This window comes from Eumetopias jubatus, unplaced genomic scaffold (assembly GCF_037043125.1).
Source record: "Eumetopias jubatus isolate StellerSeaLion01/CBP00866 unplaced genomic scaffold, mEumJub1_p1.0 scaffold_3, whole genome shotgun sequence".
Taxonomy (NCBI): Eukaryota; Metazoa; Chordata; class Mammalia; order Carnivora; family Otariidae; genus Eumetopias; species Eumetopias jubatus.
In genome coordinates this window covers 44,854,478-44,880,280 of record NW_028274809.1, presented here as the reverse complement: position 1 = coordinate 44,880,280, position 25,803 = coordinate 44,854,478, and the positions used below count along the sequence as shown (strand labels likewise).

The window sequence follows — 25,803 nt, the reverse complement described above, 5'->3', positions numbered from 1 at the left end:
TCTGTTTTTCATAAAGTTCCACATGTGCACTTGAAATATTTAATGAGAGTAGGACCACACAGCAGAAATCTGGAAACCTCATGAGGAGTTGATAGTTAACATTTATTGAGGGTCTGTGCAATGCTACATCATATCCGGTCCATTAAACTCCTATAATCCACAGCAACAACTAAATGAGGTAGACGTATTAATTTACCATTGTTCTGTAAACTGAACTCAGAGAGGTTTAAAACTTTGTATCACACAGCTACTAAATTGTTGAGGTGGGATTGGAAACTTAACATGCCTAAAGAGTGCAGATTCTTTATACCCTACTGTCTTGTATTCCCATTTTAATACTATATTACATTTATAGTTCTGTTCCAGGTTTCAGAACACTTACAATAACTTTGTAAGTTAGGTAGCATTATCTCTATTTGTATGAGGAACCTGATGCTCAGAGTAATCAAAGAAATTGTTTTATATTTTACAGTAATTAATAGTACTGAAGTCAGAACCCTTTTTTCATCCAGTTTTCTTTCTACTCTATGTCTGTTTACTTGTTATTAAGAAGATTCTGTATTAAGCCAAGCTGTGATAGAATATTTATGATCAAAATCCCTGATCAGCTTAAAAAATCAAAAAAGAAAGAAGAACATTAAGATTAGTCAGCCACCTGTTCCTGCTGCCATAGAGCTCAACCACATGATACCTTGAGATCTCTTCCAGCTCTGCCATGCTATGATTCCTCAGGATGTTGATAGATGGAGCTCATCCTGCTAGTATAAATAACCCCAGGACCTCTTGATCCAAAGGACATTTAGCAATTAAAAGTTAAATGTACCCAGGTTAAAAAAAGATCAAGGACAGAAGAATCAGTGATCAGGAAGGGAAGACATATGGAAAAAGGTAAAATATGATGATAGGAACTACATATTTTTAAAAGAAAAGCAATTATAAAGAGAAAAGTTTTAAGCATGAGAAAGTAATACTAGATTAAACCAAGATTTCTGCTTCATGTAATGGAAATGAGTATTTAAAGTCAAATACTTAGTTTCTAAGTTTTGGGTAAGTTTATAATAAATTTTACCAACCACTATAAGATCATCAATGTATGCATTATCTTCTGAAAATGGAAAGTAGTATTTTATGAAATGCTGCATTTTATTATTTTTGGAGGACAGCACATCTGAACTGATACTGAAGAAACACTAGTCCCTTGATGTCCTTCAGTAATTTCAGATGCAATTCAAATCCTAAAGAGTATGCTGAGTATTATACCATGAAAATAATGTAAGATTATCAAAAATCTTAAGTAAAATTAAGTATTAGCTATTATTACACAAGGAAATCAAGGACTGAATTAGAATAAGCAAACTGTTTTCAAGCTTTCTTAGTACTAATTATTGATCTACTTCTGTTTCTTAATAGTACTGTTCTGCCTCAAATGTTGAAATATATTGTTAAACCTCCCAGAATAGCAGTGGCATATGTCATGAATCTCTGAACACTGAGTCCTGCTGTGCTCTTAGCCTTTTTCTTTGAAACATTCTTTAGTGCTTTTCTGAAGAATTTTTCCCTTTGCCTAAAATTTACACATGACGATATTGACATCTTTTTTTGAAGTTTTTTTCTTCTTTAGAAACAAACAATCATATTGCACATAATATGAGAAGTACTATTGCTATTTTGACATCTTGGATTAGATAGTGTTCCTTCTTTTTATGAAGGTTTAACCTGCCAAGACATTCTTTGAATACTGATAATATTGATGTTCTTGCCAGTATGGTTATGTTAGAAAGAGGTATTTTTCTTCTTTCATCACCATGTTCCTTGAAAGCATATTGAATAATGAGACAGCCAAAGGGAAATAATTTACAAGTGGATTCAGTGACTTTATTTAAAGTAGATATTATTTGGAGAAATTGCTAGAGCCATTCCTTAAAAAGCACTATAGTATTCAGCTTTTGTTGTAATAACTGAATTCCTGTGGGGTCCTGCTGTGTATATTTTCATTTATAAAGTAGTTATTTCCTAGAATTAAAAGTTTTTCTCAATGTGATAATGTCTGAAACTAATTTAGTATTCTAGCTCTTTCATATGTTCATGAATAGTTTTGTAGACAACTAGTTCAGAGCATTATGTTAAGTTGTGATTTCACAGAAGGGATACTTTCATACTTCATACTTGTTGATTTTTGTGAATATTTTCTTCTGCCTAAACTACTGTTCGTGGTTTTAAAAATTGTTTTAGATTGAATTTTGTCTTGATAATTAGAAGCCCACTGTATTACAAAAGCTGAATTGGATTATCACTGATACAGGGTTTTTACTGTTATAAGAGAGAAGTAATTTAAGGAGTGATTTCCCACCTACCTACCCCACCTCCATGTCACATGAGTGTTAAGGCTTATTGGGATCAGTTTATTTATTTTTGAGGTCTGGAAGAATGATGACACAGCTTCGAAAAGTTTACTATCTCTGGCATCAGTCACTCTGGGAAGAGGCAGGACCTTAGTAGGGAACAGAGACCCACGAAAGTGGCCTTGGAGATTTGGTAGTGAGTATAGTGGCTCTCTTTTGATATATAGTTCTCTGGGTCTCTAGGAGGGAGAGAGACTTTTTTTTTTTTGAGAGAGACTCTTTTGAGGTGGTGGCTGAAGATTTGGGAGGAAGCAGGTGACCAAGAATGATAAAAAGGAACATGTTTATTTGATTATAAACTGAAAATAAAAAAGTGATGGCCTTTATTTTATTCTTTTTTGCATCTTTTAGCCTTTTACTCAAATATTGTTAAATGTCTCAGTTTTGTTTCAGCTGTGCCATATAAGGAATCAAGAAAAAGTCCACAGTTGGACCAGTGTTAAAGGGTTAACCCCCTCCCACATCCCAAGCAAGGTTGTGGAAGCAGTATAGTCAACAAGAAATTCCAATTCAGGACTGTGGTTCAAAGCCCTTTTCTTATGAAGAAATTATTCTTCCAGTTCCAACCTTGAAAGTTTGTGTGGGTTTTGTTTTGTTTTGTTCTGTTTTTTTAATTAACAAAGGTGGAGGTCCCTTCAAATACAGTTTTAAGGTTAGCTTCAGGCTGATTATCAATCTTGACTGGTTGGTTGGTTGGGATTTGGGGGGGGTTTGCTACTTGCAAATTAATAATAACTAAATTTTTTAAATGGTTCTCATGTTTTCTTCTTTCTTATATTTATGTCTTTAATTTTTCACCTAATTTCTGTGAACTATTATATAGAAAAGATGAGAGACCTATATAAGTCACATTTTACTATAGTTTATTTCTGATTTTGATGTTTATCCATACTGTTAAAGGAGTCTCTGAATTCTTCCCCATCCATCACCAGCAAGAAGACATAGTTATTCTTCATCTTCTTCTGTAACATTATTTGCATATTTCTGTTATGTCATTTTTGCTTTGTTGGCAGTGATTTGCATCCTGTCTCCCCTTCTCAGTAGACTCTTGGGAAGAGCTGCATCTTACTAATATTCCCCTTAATACTCACAGCATAGTGCAGAGTAAAATACTAAATGAAATAGATGGTGCTAAACTCAAAATCAGATACATTTATAAAGCTCCAGGTTTTGAACACTCTGGCTTCTTTCGGACCTTCCTCATATTATATAAAATTAATCCTTTTTTGAGGATTCATCCTTTTGGATTCTCCAATGACCTCATATTTTTACAGAGTATGTTCCCACTTGTATTGATATATACTATTCTAGTCTGTTTCTAGTCAGGAAATATATAAAGACTGCATGGATGGGACAGTGGGGGAAACAGTTGACAGGGACATAGTCTTTAAGGGCCATCAATTTAATATATTTTGTTTCCATTAACTTAGTTAAATGGAACTATGTATATAATCATTCCTTTACAGATCTCTAACCAAAGATATTTTATATATTTACTATTTATCGTAATATATTTCTCTACTTTAACACAGATTTCTCTTCGAATCAGTAATTTCCAGAGAATTCTGCACAAATCTAGCTTTTTTGAGCCTAGGCCTGTAAAAGTTGATTTCTGAGGCCCTTTTCAACTCTAAAACTCTTTGATTTTTTTTTAAGATTTTATTTTTTAAGTAATCTGTACAAGCAGCTTAGGGCTCAAACTTACAACCCCAGATGAAGAGTTGCATGCTCTACCAACTGAGCCACCCAGGTGCCCCAAAACTCTTTGATTTTAAGGAGCCCTTATATGTATCTTGAGCACTTCCGTTTCTTTCTGACAAAATTGCAGTTTCACATTTCTACCACTAGAAGTTCTAAAGAGGTGACTCATATATCAAATCACAAAATAATAAGAATTTATACCTCCCAGATTCCTAGATCTTTACATCTGGAAAAGACAGCTGAAAATCTTTTTTTGTTCTGTCCCAAACCTTTTAGCAAGTAGAGTATTTTTTATTCTAATCCCTTCCCATTTTATCTTCATGTGATCCGGAGTTTTAGTGCATTGCCCAATAACTTAAATGTTTAATGTAGCGTAAGATGAGCTGAAGTTCAGATCTCTTAGACTTTATTGTAACGTTCATTCTCCTTTGCTGTAGCTTTTCCACAACTACTAAATACAGAGCTTTGAGTAGGTGCTATGGAATAATTATGTGATGGCCTGTGAAATAAGTATGTGATAGGAGCTTACAGTATAAGTGAGGGAGATGTGAAAGTGTATGAACATTTAAACAGATGAAAAGAATAATGGAAACTTGTTGATTATTGAATGATATTGATAAATATCCCCCTCCCTCATCCCCTGGATAACTACCATTCCAATTTTTGGTTCTATGAATTTAATTATTTTAAATACCTCCTGTAGGGCGCCTGGGTTGGCTCAGATGGTTAAGTGTCTGCTGCCTTCAGCTCAGGTCATGATCCCAGGGTCCTAGGATCGAGTCCCGCATCGGGCTCCCTGCCCCTTGGGGAGCCTGCTTCTCCCTCTTCCTCTCTCTCTCTCTGTCTCTCATGAACAAATAAATAAAATTTAAAAAAAGATGATATATGTAAAAAAAATTTTTTAAAAATAAAAATAAATAAATACCTCCTGTAAATGGAATCATGTAATATTTGTCTTTCTGTGACTGGCTTATTTTACTTGGCATAATATCCTTAAGATTCATCCATGTTGTCAAAAATTGTAGAATTTATTTTTTAAGGCTGAATCATATTCTGTCAAATGTATATGCTACATTTTCTTTAACAATTGATCCATCAGTGGACATTTAAGTTGTTCACACATCTTGACTATTTTAAATAGTGCTGCAATGAACATGGGAGTGCTAATATATCTCTTTCAGAGCCTTTCAGTTCCTTTGAATAAATATTCTGGCATGAGGCTGGATTGCTAGATCATATGGTATTCTATTTTTAATATTTTGAGGTACCTCCATACTATTTTCAAGTATTTGCATTCCCATGAATACTATACAAGGGTTCCAGTTTCTCCACGTTTTCCCCAGTATTTGTCTTTTCTTTTTTTGCTAATAGCCATCCTTATAGGTGTGAGGTGACTTTTAGTGTGGTTTTGTTATGCGTTTACCTGATGATTAGTGAAATTGAATGTTTTTTCACATATCTGTTAGCCATTTATATTCTTTGGAGAAATGTCTGTCAAGTTCTTAGCCCATTTTTTATTTGTGTTACTAGTGTTTTTAATAGTTTTAGGAATGCCTTATATACTTTGGAATTAACCATCAGATATATGCTTTGCACATGTTTTCTACCATCCCATGGGTTGGCTTTTCATTCTGTTGATAGCTTCCTTAGCTGTGCGGAAGCATTTTAGTTTGATGTAGTCCCTTTGTCTATTTTTCTTTTGTTGCTTGTGCTTTTGGTGTAATATCAAAGAAATCATTGCCAAAATCAGTGTCATGAAACTTTTCTCTTTTAGGAGTTTTACAATTTTAGATCTTGTATTTAAATCTTTAATCCATTTTTAGTTGATTTCTGTGTATGATGTAAGATAAGGGTCCAATTTCATTCTTTTGTTTATGGATATCATTTTCCCAGCACTGTTGGTTGCAGAGACTCTTCTTTCCCCATTGTGTATTCTTGACACCCTTGTCAGACATCAGTTGACCATATATGCATGGATTTATTTCTGGGCTCTCTATTCTTTTCCATTGGCCTTTATATATATCTTTATGCCAGTACCATACTGTTTTTGCTTACTGTAACTTTGTAATATATTTTGAAACTAGGAAGTATGATGCCTCCAGTTCTGTTCTTTATCTCTGGATTGATTTGGCTATTTGTGGTCTAAAACTCCTTCCGTGAGTTTTAGAATTGTGTTTTTCTATTTCTGCAAAGAATGTCATTAGGATGTTTGGTTGGAATTGCATTGAATTTGTAGATCGCTTTGGGTAGTATGGACATCTTAATAATATTAAATCTTCTGATCTATGAATGCAGGATGCCTTCTCATTTGTCATCTTTGATTTCTTTCATCAGTGTTTTGTAGTTTTTAGTGTACAGGTCTTTCACCTCTTTAGTTAAATTTATTGCTAAGTATTTTATTCTTTTTTGGTGCTATTGTAAATGGGATTGTTTTTCTAATTTTTTTTCAGATAGCTCATTGTTAGTGTATAGAAACATAGCTGTTTTTTGTATATTGATTTTGTATCCTGCAACTTTACTGAATTTCTAACGGTTTTTTGATGGAGTCTTCAGAGTTTTCTATATAGAGGATCATGTCATCTACAAACAGGGACAATTTTACTTCTTCCTTTCTGATTTGGATGCCTTTTATTTCTTTCTTTTGCCTAATTGCTTTAGCTAGGACTTTCAGTTTTATGATGAATAGAAGTGGCAAGAATAGGCATCCATGTCTTGTTCTTGATCTTTTTTCTTTAAAAAAAGCTTTTCAGGTTTTTTTTGTTTTTTTTTTGTTTTTTTTTGATGGTTGCAATGGGATAAAAGCCAAAAAGATGGCTTTTTATTGTGTGGAGTTATTTGCCCTCTATTCATAGTTAATTGAGTTTTTAATCATGAAAGGGTGTTAAGTTTTGTCAAATGCTTTTTCTGCACCCATTAAGACAATCATGTGACTTTTATCCTTTATTTTGTTAATATAGTGTATCACATTAATTGCAATGCGTATGTTGAGCCATTCCTTTACCCTAGGGATAAATCCCGTTGGTGTATGATCTGTTTAATATGTTGTTGGATTCAGTTTCTAGTGTTCTGTTGAGGATTTTTTTATCTATATGCATTAGGGATTTGGCCTGTATTCTTTCCTCACAGTGCTCTTGTCTGGCTTTGGTAGCAGGGTAATGCTGGCCTCATAAAATGAGTTTTGAAGTCTTTCTTCCTTCAGTTTTTTGGAAGAGTTTGTGAAGGATCGGTGTTAATTCTTAAATGTTTGGTAGAATTCCTCAGTGAGCCATTTGGTCCTATGCTTTCTTTGTTGAAAGGTTTTTGATTTTTGATTCAGTCTCTATACTAGTTGTAATTCTGTTCAGACTTTTTCTTTCTTCATGATTGAGTTTTGGTAGGTTGTATGTTTCTAGGAATTGAGCCCTCTCGGTTATCCTGTTTGTTGGCATATAGTTGTTCATATAGTCTCTCATGATTCTTTTTATTTCTGTGGCATTAGTTGTAATATCACTTCATTTTTAATTTTATTTGGGTCTTTTTTTTTCTTATTCTAGCTAAAGGTTTGTCAATTTTGTTTCTTTTCAAAAAAAACAAGTCTTTTTTTTCTGCTCTATTTCTATTTTCTGTTTCATTTATTTCTGCTCTGCTCTAATCTTTATTTCCTTCCTTCTGTTAACTTTAGCCTTAGTTTGTTGTTTTTCTAGCTCCTTGAGGTGTATAGTTAGGTTGTTTGCTTGACATCTTTCTTTTTTAATGTAGGCATTATTGCTGTGGATAAACTGTACTTTTTGTACTGCAGCCCATAAGTTTTGGTATGTTGTGTTTTTGTTTATCTCAAGGTATTTTCTAATATTCTTTTTGTTTCTTTGATTCAGTGGTTGTTCAAGAGTGTGTTATTTAATTTCTACATACTGTGTATTTTCCACTTCCTGTTGATTTCTAGTTTCATTCCATTGTGGTCAGAAAAAATTCCTTGGCATGTTTCAGTCTGCTTAAATTTGTTAAGATTTGTTTTGTCTTAACACTTGGTCTATCCTGGAGAAAGATCTGTGTGAGTTTGAGAAGAATATGTATTCTGCTGCTGTTGGGTGGATTGTTCTGTATATGTCTGTTAGGTCTGTTTGGTCTGTAGTATGGTTCACGTCCTCTAGTTCCTTTAATCTTCTGTCTGGATTTTCTATCCATTATTGGTCTTGATCTGAAAAGAGAACAACTAGAGAACCATGTGGGGGATGGAGTTACATTTCAGAAGAGATAGTTGAGGTAGCTTCATTTAGAAGTATGAGCAAGTTTGGAAAATAAAAATCTCATGAAAAAATTAATAGGTAAGGTGTTCTATTCAGTGAGAATAAAGAGGAAAAGCTGAAATGAGATATTGTTATAAAGCAATAGCAGCTTGATTTGCACTTAACATTTTCTGTAAAGTTAAATATAGGTGGAAGTAATGATTGCCTCAGAGTTCCAAGATGAAAGAGCTTATCAGAAAGGCTGATCTGAAGGGTTTTCTGTAAACAGTATTGAGACAGTAATCTGGAGGCAGTTATTAAATGCTTCTCAGGTTCAAAAGGTATTTTCAGAGGAAGTAGACTTAGAACTGGTTTTTGAGAAAGACGTTGAGCAGAGGCATTCAAAAGCACATGCAAAGCCAAAGAGTCCTCAGAGGTCAGGTTAAGCTGGTGTAGGAAAATAGAAAATGAGGCTGGAAAGGTGCTTGGGTCTAGATTCTAAAGGACCTTGTATACCTTATATGGGAGTGTGGACTTCTTGCCATGTGGCCAAAGGAAATAAAATAAGTAGTTTCATGTTGGAGGAGGTAATTAAGAGGATGTGACCGCCGGTTGACCCTTGAGCTGGACCCTGGGTAATCCGTAGCTCCTCAGCACAGCCTTCCCATTCCTCCCCCTCTGCCCCAGTGCCTGCTCTGTCTACCGTTCCCACAGTGGGAGCTGTTCCAAGGACATAGCCTTGAGAGAGTAAAGTGTTGTTGAGACCATCTGGACATTGTGTGAGACAACCCAGTTAAGGCCTTATATAGACATTTAAAATTCAGGAGGGTGGGTGCAGAGATCTACTTAACCTTGCGGCCACCCAAGACCTCATAAGCCTCATAAGTTCCCTTGCTTATTAAAACCACCACCTACCAATCTGGAGTGGTTGGCCTCTTTCTTTGGTCTCTTCCTGCCTTCTACCTACAGGAGCCAGTTTCAGATTAACCAAGGAAGCCCCTAAGGAGGTTGTGAACGAACATTTCATTAGGAGACTAACAAAATAAGATAATTCTCATTGCAGTTGGAGGGTGGGCCAAATTATATTTAGTGGTTGTATAATACAAGTAGCTGGTTCAGTAATCAAGGCAGTTGCACAGAGCATGGAGAAGAGGGTCTAGACAAGAAAAACATTTCTGATAAGGTTAATCCAGTCTTGGAAATAATCTTTCTTGTTTTAAAGACCACAAAGAGTATCTACAATCTCCCTTTGAAAGTTATGTAAAAATTAACTTTATGTTTTTAAATTTTTATATAAATCATATCTTTATAGGGGTGAAAAACCAAAAAGTATGAAAAGGTAGAGTGAAAAAAATTACTCTCATTTTTGTCTATCTACCTAGTTCCTATAAGTTTCCTCTCCCATAGGTGAAGTTACTATTACTAATTTCTTTGCAATCTTCAGGAAAAGTAATTATGTATACTCTATTTCAAAAAATGAATATAAAATAAGAGATATTTAAGCTGAGTAAAAGTAGGGATAAGAGATATTAAATTCAGAATTGTGCTGAATAACTTTTACCAAGATAGAATCCTTTTTAAAAGTCTGAGTCTGCTTAGCAAGAATCAAATCATATGAATGCCTATGTTAATAGAATGTGATATTCTTTTAATAACAGTAATGATATTGTAATGGAAATAAAGTTTTTTTAAAAGAAATTCAGATGTGAACCAATTAGTATATTTGTGCATATAATTTGTATGAAAGGTTTGATTGCATTCTGGGCCAATATATATATTTTTTTATTACAGCTTCTAGAAGGAGTCACCTGTGTTCAGGCAGTCTTAGTAGCACTGCACTTTTTAGTTAATTCTATATCATCTGTGTGCAACCTCCTCTTTCCTGCTATCACAAATTGCCTTCACAATTGAGATTTACTAATTTAATACTGAATACATTCTCGTCTGATCATTTCCTTCATATAGTATATGTCAATGAAGTAGGGAGAGTGGCAAGATATATTTGGCTAATGTCAATCAATTATTTGGTGTGCATATAATAATATATTTTTTATTGAGGGGTTTTTGCACTGTCATCATACTGACTAGAGTCAGATTCTTACTTGGCACATCCAGATGCTCCAACTTTGTGTGACCTAGATAGAAAACATATGGGGGTATGTGCATGTATTTTTAGCATGTTAAGAGTTCTGCCTTAGGGCAAAATATATGCAAAACTTTAGGAAGTGAAAAGAAAATCTCTGTTTTAGAAAATAATATAGAATTGATGAAATGGTAGAAAAAGCAAACGAACAACTATTTGCTGTAGTAAATACAGTATTTAAAAATTATGTTTTTTTAAAAATAAAGATCTTTAATTTTTAATTACCATATTTTTAAAAATTTTAATCCATTATTTCAATAATGGGTGCTGTTTTGAGAGTGAATTTTAGTTGCCTGAGCAATAGTGAAGATTTAACTTGGCAGATCTCTGTAATCATTTGCTGCTGTCCCAACTGTAACTAATTTAGAAAACCCTCCTAAATTACCCCCCTTGATCTGATGCAGTAATTGCCTACTGTGAAATAATGTTCTAGAACTCTTACCAGTATTTACTTAAAAATGAAATTCCTCATTTAATGATTCTCATGTTTGACAGCTTTTTTAGAACCCATTTCTTCAAGTGATCTTTTTACAATTCTGTGCACTAGCTACTCAGCAGGTTAGGCAGTGAAATAACATCTTTGCATTAATCAGCAGCTAAGATTTATGTCTTTAGGCATCACCTGAGGCAACACTCTAATGTAAACTAAAATAATATGATGTTTACATTAGAACTAACCCAGGCTTTATATCTGTTATCAAGTGCAGGAGATTTTGGAATTTTAAAACATTAGTTTTCTTGAAAGTTTTCTTGACTCCTTACTTTAAATATATTTACATGTTTGTATCAGAGATGTAGCATAGCTTTAAAGAGAGAAACTTTTCATGAATAAATTGTTAGTACTCAGCTGTTCCGTGTTTAAAGTAACTTGTGGTACGGTAAGTACTCTGTGGTGTCTCTCTCAAATAAATAAATAAAATTTAAAAAAGAGAGGAAATATACACATTGAACATATACCTCAGTTTTTTAATTATTTACAATTTATTTTTATACTTTGATTTCTTCATGTACTTTATTTTTTCTAATTCAGATCATTTTCAAAGCAATAGATAATAGTGGAAAGGTGAAATTTCGGATGGAACAATATCTGAATTGTTTTCCTAATTGTGTCATTTTGCTGTGCACTTTGGTCCTAATTACTGCACAACTGTATTTATATGAATATTAATGAATGAAAATTAATGGAAATTTAGGAATCCTTAGGTATAAGAATCTGTATAATAAGATTAAGGCTGGTACTGACAACTGAACTCAAAAATATTCTGATTTTGGGATGCTAGGATCGTAGCTCTGTTATGATGTAACTTCTGTTATTCTGGTGTGGCTTCTTTGATTTGGGGACCCCAATTTATTTTTTTTAAATGAATAGATTAAAAATAATTTTGGATTGAGAATGCATTAATACCCTCAAGTTAATTAGAGAGTAGAGAGTGTATCACATGGCCATGGAGGGTAATCATACATGAAAATGCATTTGTCTTTGAGAATTCTCAGTTAGGGTCTGGTGTTGGCTCTAACTTATTACTGTCTTTGGATATTAGCAGAGTAAAAATAGTAAGTTTGGAGCCAAAAAGATGGGGTATAAATCATGGTTCCATGACCTACCTATCTAAGTTTCTTTGGGTAAATCAGTCAGTCTGAGCTTCAGTTTCCTCCTCTGTATAATGAGATAATAATACCTATGTGAAAAAGTTGTGAAAATTAACAGTGGTTTCTAAAATAGTCATAATTCTTATTTGATTAGTATTAATAAAACCCTGGGAATAGGTAAAAGGTTTTCCTGTTACACTAAATTTCAGGTAATTTTTCTTATTGAGTAGTTATAGTATCTCTGTTTTCCTAAGCAGGTTTGTCTTTAAGATTCTAAAAACAGAGTGGTTTACAGATGATACACATCAACATGCAGAGTCAGTGCAATTGCCGTGTCCAGAAGGACACTTCCCTTCACTGCTATCCCCCAACATGCCATTTAGAGGACAACATGAATCCATTTACTTCACTTTTCATTTTATTATATATAATATTCTTAGTACTTCAAATTGCCTGTATAGTTTCCTGGTCATATTAAGGAGCTCATTTGGCCAGAATCCTTTGGTCTAGTCTGGTCTAGTCAGAGTCTCTCTCTCTCTCTCTCTCTCTCTCTCTCTCTCACCCTCTCACCTTCTCTACAATCAGATATTTAAATCACTGTCTTTTCACTCACAACAAATACAACTTTTGTACATTACAGGGAAAACATAGAAAGGAACTTCCTTAACCTCTAGTCATTGAATCTACAAACCTACTTATCTTTCTTCACTGCTTCCAGTTCAAGTGTGTCATATTAAGACCCACCCTTGATCCACACCTGCCTCTAGTTATTGCTCTATCTGCTTTCACTTTACAGTGAAACTTTCTGAAATGCTGTCTAGGTTCCTTTTTTTTATGTTCTCAGTATAATCACTATTCAGTAATTGAAATTTGGCCTCGTTTACTCTCCTTCCCTAGAACTGCTCACACTCTTCTGATTGCTAAATCCTGTGGCCATATCTCTGTACCTACCTTGGTCTCTTGACATTGGTCTTGTATGACTACTTTCTTCTTAAAAAATTTTCTTGTTCTGTGTACCATACTGTCCTATAGCTTTACCTGCCTCTTGTGTCCACTGCTCCTTTTCAGCCTTTTCTTCCTCTTTCAAGTCTCTTGAATGTTGATGTTTTCTCCCATGTACTTTACAAATTTTTCTCAGGATTTAGGGGGTGCCAGGTGAATATTTGTTAATGAACAAATTATGTCTGTGTTTCTTAAGAGTTTCACTATGATTGGACCTTGTTAACTGAACAAATTGCAATATATCGTACCTGATGGTGCACTTCACAAACTTTGGTCCAGTCTTTCTGGACCATGATTCTTTTAAACTACCCTACTACATATTTCCGGTGAAAAAAATCCAAGCGCATCATTTAGCTTTTTTATGTCTATGAGGTACAGTTAGCTTTTTTAAGTGGTCTATATGTACAAGGTAATCACAAAGATAATTTTAAAGAGCATGCATTATCCCAAATTTTTACACCAGTTTATTTATAGAAATCTTTTAGCCTAGTTGTCCATCCTCAATAAAACAGTAATACCTTACTGGGAGTAACAATTTAATTTAAATATACTCTGAGGTATACATAAAGTTTAGGATTAGGCACTGTCCTATGTGTTTGCCTGCATTGTATATTTTCATCTTTCATCAACTCTGGGAGATAAATATTCTTAGTCATCTTGTAGAGAGGAGAAAACTGAGGTTAGGGTAAGTTAAATAGATTTTATAACAACACATACAGTTGATAAAATTCAGAACCAGAGTTCTGACTTTATAGCCCATGCATCTCTTCTAAATGATACTGAAATTATAAGCTGGGGATGAATGCTAAATACAGAAATAAATGGGGTAAGTATTTGAGTTTAGTAAGTCTAAACTGTGTTAAAAGTTGTCTGTGTCTTTTTGTTCCTAGGCAGTTATTTGGCAGAAAACTAGAGTATCTGATCATAAGATGGCTCTCATGTCTGTTCTGGGGACTGCCGTTATGGGCAATATGGAATCCTTTCAGTACCACTCTGAAGAGTCTCAGGTATACAACAAAATGTTCTTAAATAATTCTGGTTTACCAATGAAACTGTCAAAGTATTTTTCTTTTGGGGTTTGGGGTGGCAAGAAGTTTTTCTTATAACACTTTAATTATATGTATAGGGTAAAAAAAATACATTTACAGCTTATATTAACCCTCTCTCCCCAGCCCTACTTCCTGTTTTTTCTATTTGTTTTTAATTTTAAACATTGTGGCTACGTTATTTTTTTATAATGATTTTCAGTAAAGGATCTTATCTATTTACTTTTCTCTATGAAAGAAGAAGAGTGGGGGCACCTGGGTGGCTCAGTCGGTTAAGCATCCTACTCTTGATTTCAGCTCAGCTTGTGATCTCAGGGTCGTGAGATTGAGCCCCACACTGGGCTCTGCACTTAGCAGGGAATCTGCTTGAGATTCTCTCCCTCTTCCTCTGCTCCTCCACCCAGTCTCACTCGCTCTCTCTCAAATAAATAAATCTTTTTTAAAAAATGTTAAAAAGATAAAGAAGAGTTGAGCTTTCTTACCTTTGTTTTCCCTTTATCATTCTAAATATGTACTCCAGCTTCCTTTTCTTGATCTCTCAGCTTCAGTGCTTCTTGAGTTCCTATAATGCTAGATGAGGTTACGAATTATGAACACTTCCACTCTTTTACTTGCTCTTCCCTCTCTCAGTCATGTCAGCTCTACTTTTATGTTATCAAGCTTAATAACTTGTCTTTTGCAACCATTTTTAAGTCTCCATCTTTTGTTTGAAAATTGATTCTGAAAGTTGAAAACTTATTTGGAGTATACTGTATGACTAAAAATAATTTTCAATGCAAAGCCAAGTATTGTGCTGGGATTACATTTCCTAAAAATCCATGTTATGTGTCCATTTTATACAAATGAGAATATTTCTATTGTCCCAATTAAATGGAGTCTCCTTTCTTGTTCTCCTATCACTGGCTCAAAATTTGCTTATATATGGACTTACACAGTTTTTGCTTTTTCTGAGTTTTCCAAGGTTTGGGTTTTGGTGTTTTTTTTTTTCCCTTTTTTCAAGTGAAGAAATTTTCTTCATATGTCAGCAATTAAATCCATCTCTTTTACTTATTCTAGCTATAGCTAGTCATTTATTCTATTCCATTTTTTTTAAAGCATTAGATTTAGAACCTAATTTCTTATTTGGACTGATTGCCTGTCAGGCATTCTACACAGCTCCCATCCTGGAATTTTTTTTCATAAGAATACTAGGTGTTTCCATTATTTCATATATCCCATACCTTCCTCTTTCTTAGTATTAATTCTCATTTTTTTCATGTACATCTTTAGTTAACTACCACAGAAAGGGGACGTGAGAGGTAGACTTTTATGTACGAGAATGACTTTATTTTGCACTTTCACTTGTTGACTTTCTCTCTCTAGTCTGGTAGATCTAGAATTCTAGATTGAAAATAGTTTTTCAGAACTTTGAAGACGTTGAGTACCTTTGACCGCCCATTGTTGCTGATGGGAAGATGAATTCATTCTAGTTCTTTCTTTCTAGCTGATAAGTATTTTTCTTCCTCAATGTTCTTATGATCTTTCTGTGGTCTCTGTTCCTCAGTTTTTCAAGAATGTCTCTAGATGTGTGTCTTTTATTACTCATTTGCCTATTATGCTGAGCACTTGTGAGACCTTTTGAATCTGAAAATTCATTTCTTTTTCATCTCTGGGTTATGTACTTCCATCTGTCATAACTTTGATCATTTTTCTCTTTTAATGAAACTCATTATTGTTGATTTAGGACCTTCTGTTACTTCTCTCTTACTGTTTTTCTCAAGTTTTGTATCTTTTCCTTTTTCTCTAAGTTTTTAGAGATGTCTGACTCTCTTTTAGCCCTTCCAGATTTTTTTGAATGTTCTATGTTTAATTTCCAAGAGCATTTTTTAAATTTTTTTTTAGAGAGAGAACAAGGGTGGGGAGGGCAGAGGGAGAGAGAGAGAAAGAATCCCAAGCAGGCTCTATGCCCAGCACGGAGCCTGATGCGGGACTTGATCCCATGACCCTGAGATCATGAGTCGAAATCAAAAGTCAGACTCTCAATCAACTGACTGAGCCACCCAGGCACCCCTCCAAGAGAGTTTTCAAATTTTACTGCTTTTTTACAACTTCATATTGTTGTCTTATGATACAAAATCTTGAATCTCTCTAGAGATACTAAGTTTTATTTCTGTTTTTAAATTATTTGTTCCTTAAATTATCTCTTTTTTAGGAGGTCAGTTTTGTTTTGCTTTTCAGGTCTTTTTCCTCCAAGCCATCTTTTTCTGTGAATAGAAGTCTAATTGGGAACTCAGTGTTTGTGCCTGGCCTTATTGAGTGTCAGGCTTCACTTGAGTATTAATCAAAATCCTGGTCCTATTCCCACGGTCTGGGGGAATCACAGGTGCCATCATGGGGTAGGGGCTTAGCACACTGCACCCTTACTCACTGCTCTAGTTCTCAGGAAATTCATTTCATCTTTTTCCTCGCCCCCCACGATCCCGTTCCTTCCCTTCCTCTTTTTCTTTTTTTCTTCCTTGCACAAAATTAGATAATTGTAATTGGTTCATGACAGATTATCCTTATTCAGTTTCTTAATAGAAGAGTCCGTAAAATAGAATCTGCTTGTTTTTGCTTGTCTGCACATTTTAAGCCTGAAGGCTCTCTGTTCTGCTGGACAGTTGGTTTCTCTCCTCTTCTCTCTCTTTTTTTTTTTCTTAAAGATTTTTATTTATTCATTTGAGACACAGAGAGAGCATGAATAGGGGGAGAGGCAGAGGGAGAAGCAGGCTCCCCGCTGAGCCAGGAGCCCGATGTGGGGCTCGATCCCAGGACCCTGGGATCATGACCTAAGCAGATGCTTAACCATCTGAGTCGCCCAGGGGCCCCTGTTCTTCTCTTCTTTTTTTATAATTTGTTGAAATCTCTTTTCTGCTACTAGTTCTTCTATTCTGCTTACAGTATTAAGTTCTTAATTATTATCATTTTATTATTCTTGGATAGGAGCTTGTGCTCAGTTGATGTTCTCTCTGCCTGAGGAACAATTCAGGCCAGCCTTAGGGGCCAACTGTAGTGCCAAACAGTGGCACTATAGTGCCATACGTCCTGTTTTTCAGAGCTCCCTTAATAGTTGTTCAGTAGTTTCAATATACCATGGTGCCACCTTAGACTTGTTATGGTGGCTGACTTGGGATAATAAAAGTACTGTCTTGGGACAGTAAATTCTCCCAGGTCCCTTGTGGTTTCATGGGACTTTGTTGCCTACACTGGTAACCCAGGAAGCTTATGACAGGAGATCCAGACTGATATCTCTGGTATTGTGCTCTAGGTATTCTAGCTGTCATAGTTTGGTTTGAAGACCAGCAGCATTACCTGTATGCTTGTTAGAAACGAAGGATCTCAGGCCTCATCTCAGACATAGGGAATCAGGATCTGTATTTTAACAAGGCCCCCAGGTGCCCATTCAAGTATGAAAAACACCGATTTAGACCTTGGTCAGTTATGATTTTGTGTGTGATTGGAACTATCCTGTTAAATCATTTTCCCAATGGGAATTTTTTTCTGTGATCTGTATTGAGATGTGTTGCCAGATCTATGTTTGCCCACTGATTTTTAAATTTTCCCTTGAGATAGAATTGTGTGAGGGCTGCTGGTAATCTATCATAGATATCAAAACTTTTGCTATACCTTAATGTGGTTATCCTTGCACAGAGTAATTTAGGAATTTGGAAAGCATGTGTTGCTGAATAGTTCCAGTTCCATGGGTTGTCAGAATGATAAACTTTTGAGTGTGTCTCTAGTGAGAGTGATCATAGAACCAAATCCCTCTTCTGTTTATGTACTGTGTATCTAAATGGGTGTTGTACTTATGTTGCCAGGAGCTCCACATCACCACTCCATTTTCTGGGCTTGTAAGGAGGGTTGTCCTATATCAGAGTTTCTTTGACCCCTTCTCGTTCCTGTCCAAAAGCAATCTTAAGTTGTTTGCCAACTGCTAATAGTTGCCCCATCTCACCTCACTTCTATCCCCATTACATACCTTCAGACCTTGAAACTTGGCCAAGACCCCTTCACTGTACTGGGATGGCAGATGCATTTGTCATTGGGAACCTTGGATATAGAGAATCTTTATATATCTCTTCCCATAATGTTGAGGGTCTCTGTCTTTAACTACAACCACTTCCTGTTGGAGAATCTCTTAATTATGGATGGTGATCCCAGCTGAATCACTGCTGTGATGGGATTTATTAGGAATTTCCCAATGTGGCTTTGTTAGCTTAAGGGAACTCCTCAAATTTTATTTTGTTTCATGTTTGTTTTTTGTTTTGTTTTTTGACATCTATCTTCTCTTGATATTTTTATTTCTGCATTTTTCCATTGCAGGTTCTGGGTAAATTCCTCAATGCTGCCTGATTTTTATTCCCAAAACTGTACATTTCCAGAATTCAGAATTAATTCATTTTCCTATTCTCTTCTAAACTTGTTTATAGCTTATGAGTCTTGAATTTTTTATCATCTGGTTTTTTTAATAATGGATGTAACTTTACTCTTTTGAAAGCATGGTACATGTACTAATTTCAAAGTTCTTTTCATATTGCTCTATCATTTCTGCTTTCCTGGGAGAATATTCTCTCATTCTCTGCTATTTTATATGCTTTGAAATTTTAATTTGCACAGTCATCGTGCATGCAGGTTTATTGTTTTTGTTATTTTGTTTTTACCCACTCCACCTTCTTCCTCCTCATGGTTTGGCAGATACCACCCCCCTCCTGGCCCCAGTTCAAAACCAGGTGCTAATATTAGTAATTCATGCCTTTCGTCCTGCCAAGATTTTATAGACCCCTTTTCCTAGCTGACTTGGCTTAGCTTTGTTTTTGGTTTTGGAGTTATCCATGTTCCTTCTTGTGACCCTTGCAAGCAGCTCCATAAACAGTGGTCACAATATTTTTAAGCATTTTTGAGGGGGAGAAAGAGGGCTGTCTCAGCAGCCCATTTCACATGGAAAGACTGATTTTAATCTCTTGCCTTGTATGTGTTTTCTGTCCCTATTTCCACATCAGAATATAATTTCCAACTGACGCAGATGGTTTCTTCTTTTAATTGAGATATAGTTGATATATAACATTATATTAGTTTCGGGCGTACAACAAAATGATTTGTTGTATATATATATTGCAAAATGATCACCACAATAAGTCTAGTTACATCCATCACCACACATCATTACAAAAACATTTTTTTTCTGACACAGCTGGTTTGTGATCCAGGACACATAGGGCTTTTGATTTCAGCCATCACTCTCCCTTATGTTTTGCATCCTTAACATCTTTACGCTGTCTTACTTTTAAATGGTTCAGTCTTTTGAGATTTTTATAAAAATTGATTTTTTTCTATCACTGTTAGGCACTTGCAGTTGGAATCAGGGAGAAGGGAGTTTCTGCATGAACTTGCCCCACTGTCCTGAGCAGAAGTACTTATATTATTACTTTAGAAACATAACTCCCTGGTGTTCTTGAGGTTTACTGAAAGAGGAAACTACTGTTAGGAGACCAGTCGGGGTTACTTGAGCAGAATCCGAGAGGAGAGGAGATGGGTTTGACAGATTGGGTTGCTGGCAGGGCTCATTATTATGCTAAAGGAGTACAGGAGGAGCCAATTGTATAGCAGGGCAGCGGTGGGGTGAAATATTTTATCAAGTTTTGAATGTGATGAGATTGAGAAGATTTTTGTGATAGCTAGTTAAAAATAGGAAGCATTTGGGGGTGAAAGAAATGGAGGCTGTATATCTGTATCTTAGCATCACTGGTGTATGTGTATAGATGTGAATGAAATTACTCAGAGTAGAGACGAAGAAAAAAGGCTTTAATGGTGGAACTCATGGGAACCATCATCATTTATAGGTGGTAAGCAAAGGGAGAGAAATCAGCAAACCAGACTAAAGAGAAAGTGTCAGGAAGGAAGCAGAAAGACCAAAAGAGAAGGCTGAAACGGTGATGCTTCCCAAATGAGAGAGTTGTCATCAGTGTCAGGGTCTGCAGAGAATCTTCCCATATATCACTCAGATTCACTTCTCCGCATGTCCTGCCTTGCAGAAAGTGGTCGCTTTTCTGTTCATAGAGTTCCTGCTATTCTTTTCTTCGTCCTCCAGTTGAGTTCGTAGGTGTTCAGAATGGTTTGATAGCTATCTAGCTGGATTCCTGGCACCAGACGAAATTTAGGTCTCCTACTCCTCCACCATCTTGGACTCTCAAGGGGGTCTGCAGAGAATCAAATAAGAGAAGGACTGAGTGTCCATTGGAGTCGGTTATTGGAGGTAGTAGAAACCAGATTATAGGGGGTTGGAGATGAAGGGAAGGAGGGAGAGGTCCGTAGTTGCAGAGCAGTCAGGGGAGAAGTATTTGTTTATATTTTTGCCTTTCATTTTTGTTTTGCTTTCTAGGTTGAGGAATACTTAGGTACAGAATCTTGTACGGTCAAATTTTTTATTTGGTTGCACTAATTTAGTCTCTTTCTTTCTTTCTTTCTTTTTTTATTTTTGCACTGATTTGGTCTCTAACAGACATTCTTTTTCCATAAACTACCCTGATTCTTATTTTTAGAGCATTTTGTAAGACTTTGCTTTTTGATTTTACTTTTCCATATAATTTAAATATACTTTGTTCTTAAGGTTATCCTAAGCCATTTTTAACTATTTGGAAATGGTAATAATTATTCAGTGGACACCTAAGGTGGTATAAAAGGAAAACACCAGCAATATTACCAATTTTTCCTCATTTTATTTTTCATTCCTACCTATTTGGGGCAGTTTTGTTTTAAGTCCACGAACCCAGTAAGTCTTTCAGAGACTAAACAGGTGCTTCCTGATGCTCAGCAGGTGCTTTAAAAAGGGTCTCATGTTACGTGGTAAATTATACAACCATTTATAAATGCTGTGAAGTTTTAACAGTTAATTAAGTAGCATTTTGTAGTGGATTATCCAGCTTTATTAATTTATTTTTTAAATTGGCACAGTTTGGCATTGTGACAATAATGCACTTAGTGTTCTAAAATTGGTAATGCATCTCCTTAAACATTTATTTCCAAGGGTAGGGTAGGGATAGCCATAGACATAGATGGCAGCCTACCCACTGTGTTGGTAAAGAGCCTCATGGTTTCTGCTTACCTAAAAATAGCATCTCTGCTGACACTCTCACTTTTCTAGACCTAAGCTGAAATTTTTCTATTAGTGTTTCTTAACAGGTTAATATAAATACATCTGTTTCTAGTTGTTTCAGATAAGAGAGTACAGGCTTATATTTTAAATAACTTGACCAAGATCACATGGCTAGTAGTGGAGCTAGGATTTAATCATGTCAATCTGACTCTGTCCTGTATTCTTTACAAATCTCTGTATTATCTTTAGAGGTAAAAAAAATAGCAATTTTTTTTTTTTTTTTTTTTAGCTTCTGTCTCCTCAATCTCTCTCTTCTCTCTGGTATTTTTTTCTAGGATCCTTCGTCATTTTCTCCCTCCTTTTCATACATTTACAAAATAGAGAAAGAGCATAAAAATAACTGGTTTGATTGTAGGAACATTCTCTAAACAAAAATGGAAATAAAGTACTGTAATCAGTGTCAAAGAGTAAAAGGATTTTTAAATGAGAAATGAAAGCCCCATCAGATTGACTCCACAAGATAGAAACAGCCACTTCTTTACAGGAAAAGATGGCTAAAAAGAAGAGGATAAATATCTAAAAGAAAGTCACGATATAAAGAATTTTTAAATGGTAAAAGAAATTTTAAGAAGAAGATAGGGTTGAAGAAACAGCAGTATTTATGCTGTATGTCCTATGACAGTAAGACATATGCCCATTCATGAAGCTTTTATGAATGCCAATTTTTCCTTAAAAAGAGTTGTAGGAAGAGAGAGTTTCAGGCCAAGAACACCAGTGTAATATGCTTCTGTATTTTATTTAAGGTTAATGTTCAAGACATGGTTATCAGCAAGTATAGGACTCTTGAGACCATAAAATGAAAATCCATTTTATTTTTTTATACCTTTTATACTGTATATAGCCAGACCCTTGGACCCACATTCATTGTTGACAGTGTTTACTAATTCTGTAACTATTTATTATAATTGCAGATTTATCTAAGCGGATTTCTTCCAAAGCATGATGGAGACCACTCTTTAACAAGTCTTTCAACCCCAGAAAGGAGTTTTATCTTTATAAACAGTCGACCAGTACGTCAAAAAGACATATTAAAGGTAATCTATTTTAGAAAAGAAAGTATTACTTGGATCAGAAATGAAAACTAGCTCTGTCATTTGTCAACTTGTTATAAGGACTACTTCCAAGGATTTGCTCTAAAATAAGGAGAAGAAGATTTATTAAGCATTGTGCTAGGTGTCTTATTAGGACTTCACAACAATTCTGTGATGAATTATTATCCTTATAGTGAAGAAACTGAAATGTTAGTAACTAAGAAGTTAGTGACTAAGAAGCCCATTATAGCCAGGAAGCAACAGAGTTTGGATTTGAACCCTGGACTTTGAAAACATCCATGACACTATGATCTTTTAACCGTGAAGCCAGTTGCACTGGATAGTTGTACTTCTTAATGGTTGTGCTTCATGTAAGTTCAAGGCCTCCAAATGAGTATTACCATTTAGATACTGCTTTTCCTCTTAAATAATTACATCCACTCAGTTTCTCAGCTGACTATACTTTTTTGGCTATATTTAAGGATGACAGTACTATCTTTACATGGTATTTTTATCTTTTCTTTATTACATATATTTCTAGCTAATCCGACATTATTACAATCTGAAGTGCCTAAAGGAATCTACTCGTTTGTATCCCATTTTCTTTCTGAAAATTGATGTTCCTACAGCTGATGTGGACGTGAATTTAACACCAGATAAAAGTCAAGTGTTACTACAGAATAAGGTAAATTTTTGGATAATCTTTTTTATTTATGTGTTTTACAAACTTACGCAGTCCTAACCATTTTCGCATGGGAGAGTTGCTTGTTTATACATATTTTTGAATATTATTTTAAATCTTGCCTATTTATTATTTTCATAATTTTCCCTAACATTTGTTAATTTATATTTTTAGGAATCTGTTTTAATTGCTCTTGAAAATCTGATGACGACTTGTTATGGATCACTACCTAGTACAAATTCTTACGAAAATAATAAAACAGATGTTTCCTCAGCTGACATGGTTGTTAGTAATACAACAGAAACAGATGTGCTTTTTAATAAGATGGAATCATCTGGAAATAATTATCCAAGTGTTGATTCTTCAGCCATTCCTTTCCAAAATGATGTGCATAATGATAAATCTGGAAAAAACACTAATTATTGTTTAAATCATCAGGTACATGTTGATGACCATTATGATCATTTTAATAGTGAAAATTCTAACGTTGATAAAAACACTAGAAATACATTTCAGCAGATCCTAATGAATAATTTGTCATGTGAGGATGCCCAGAAGGAATGTAGTGAAACTTGTTTTGTAGGTTCTGTTAAGCATACCCAATCAGAAAATGGCAATAAAAACAGTAGAGATGACAGTGGGAAAAATGAGGAAGCAGCAGTTCCTGAGAAGTCTTTGGAAATCTGTGCTGATGACTGGAGCAAGGGAAATACACTTAAAAATTCAATGGGAGAAAACATTGAACCTGTGAAAATTTTAGTGCCTCAAGAAAGTTCAGTATGTAAACTCAATAATAATGCTCATCCAAGCCCTGAACAAAAGAATCTCAGTGAAGGTTCCTGTAACAAAAAATCAAATGTGGTAGATAACATATCTGGACAGCTTACAGCATATGATTTAATTAGCAATCGGGTAATCAAGAAACCCATGTCAGCAAGCGCCCTTTTTGTGCAAGATCATCGTGCTCAGTTTCTCACAGAAAATCCTAAGACCAATTTGGAAGATACAACAGTACAAATTGAAGAACTGTGGAAGACATTGAGTGAAGAGGAAAAACTGAAGTAAGTTTCCAGAGCTTGCATGTGACCTGATGCTGAGATATTTCCATTCTATATGACTCACTGGGTTAAAAAAAATTTTAAACTTATTTATGGAAAAGTAGAATGGAAAATGCCTTTTGGTTTGGCTAGAGTGCCTTTTTTGGCATCACTTTTTTAAATTTAGAGGCTTTTAGTTTTTTGTTTTATTTTTTGTTTTGTTTTGTTTTTGGTACAAGCCTTAACTACTTTATTATTAAAATTTAAAGTTAAAGGCTTTCCATTCTTCTTAATTTAAAACTATATTTTCTTCTATTTCCTTTTATTTTATGTTAAAGAATCTATGACAGGACTTTCTCTTTTTTAAGCTTATGCATTAGAACAATTATAACAGTGGTGGTTTTAAAAAATACCTTGACTATTCCCTTTTTTAAATTGGTCTCCAAAATATGTAACACAATATGAAAATTAGAATATTTTTACAGATTCAATTTAGTGGAATCAATACTGTCCCTATTCAGTACAAACTGAAGGCTTCCTTCTAAAATCTTTTATTTATTTGTTGGCATCTTATAAACTGTGGCGGGGTGTTTTGGTAGGTAAATAGGTGGTTTGATCTATCTTTGATGAAAATAACTATTACTTGCCATTTTTAGATTAGATGATCTAAATAAATATTACAAAGTAATATGACTGTTTATAGTTGACTTAGGGCACTTATTATAAATACAAAGTACTGTGTCTTGAGTGATCTAGCCCACCAGAAAACAAAAGAGTGGAATTATACTTCCAATCATATATTATTATGTAGGGTATCTCAATATTATGTTAAACATCTTGAAGAAATTTAAACATAACTTACCACGCAGGGTTTTTATTCAGTGACAAATATGGACACTTGACCGATTTTTTTTTTTTTTTACTTTTTCATTCACTTATTGTCTTATAAAGACACTATCAATTTAAAATAATAATGACCACTATTTTTTGTGTGTGTGTAGAATGCAACTTTCCTTTTTTTTTATTTAAAATCAGTTAGCCACCATATAGTACATCATTAGTTTTGGTGTAATGTTTACTGATTCATTAGTTGCTTATAACACCCAGTGCTCATCACATCATGTGTCACTATAAACACTGATAGGCAAAACCTCCATAAATTAGCTTCTCTCTTTACCTTTTTTTTTTTTTTTGGTGGGGACGGTTTTGTTTTTTCTATTTTCAGACATACACAGAAGTAGACAAAACAGTACTGTGAACATAACCCTGTTTCACGAACCATCATCTCATGGTCAGTCTCGTTTTATCCATACCTCCATGCACTTCACTTCCCCTTTTACTATTACTATTCTGAAGCACGTCCTAGGATAATATTCTCTATTTCATAAATATTTTATGTATCTGTAAAAATTAAAAATGCTCCTTTTTTAAATATAGCCATAATCATTATAATTTTTAAAACAAGATTTCCTTAATATCATCAGATATTCAGTCTTTGAATTTCTAATTACTTAATAAATACCAGTTTTTTTAAAGTTTGTTTATTTGAATCAGGATGCAAATAAGATTCACATCTTGTGATTGTCTTCAGTTTTATCCAAATGACATAGGCATTTTTTTTTTAAAGATTTTATTTATTCATTTACGAGAAAGACAGAGAGAGCACAAGCAGGGGGAGAGGCAGAGGGAGAGGGAGAAGCAGACTCCCTGCTGAGCAGGGAGCCCGATGCAGGACTCGATCCCAGGACCCTGGGATCATGACCTGAGCCGAAGGCAGACGCTTAACCATCTGA

The 25,803-nt window shown here is 34.7% G+C and overlaps 1 protein-coding gene across 3 annotated transcripts in view; it reads left to right on the top strand.

Annotated features, from left to right (window-relative positions):
* PMS1 (PMS1 homolog 1, mismatch repair system component) overlaps nt 1-25,803 on the top strand; it is a 76,691-nt gene that overhangs the window by 31,850 nt on the left and 19,038 nt on the right. For all 3 annotated transcript variants that reach the window (XM_028123390.2, XM_028123368.2, XM_028123378.2), the window contains 4 exons: nt 13,934-14,050; nt 22,172-22,294; nt 22,833-22,976; nt 23,148-24,034. In XM_028123390.2, coding sequence (XP_027979191.1) covers nt 13,934-14,050; nt 22,172-22,294; nt 22,833-22,976; nt 23,148-24,034 — 1,271 coding nt within the window. The remainder of the gene's footprint in view (nt 1-13,933; nt 14,051-22,171; nt 22,295-22,832; nt 22,977-23,147; nt 24,035-25,803) is intronic.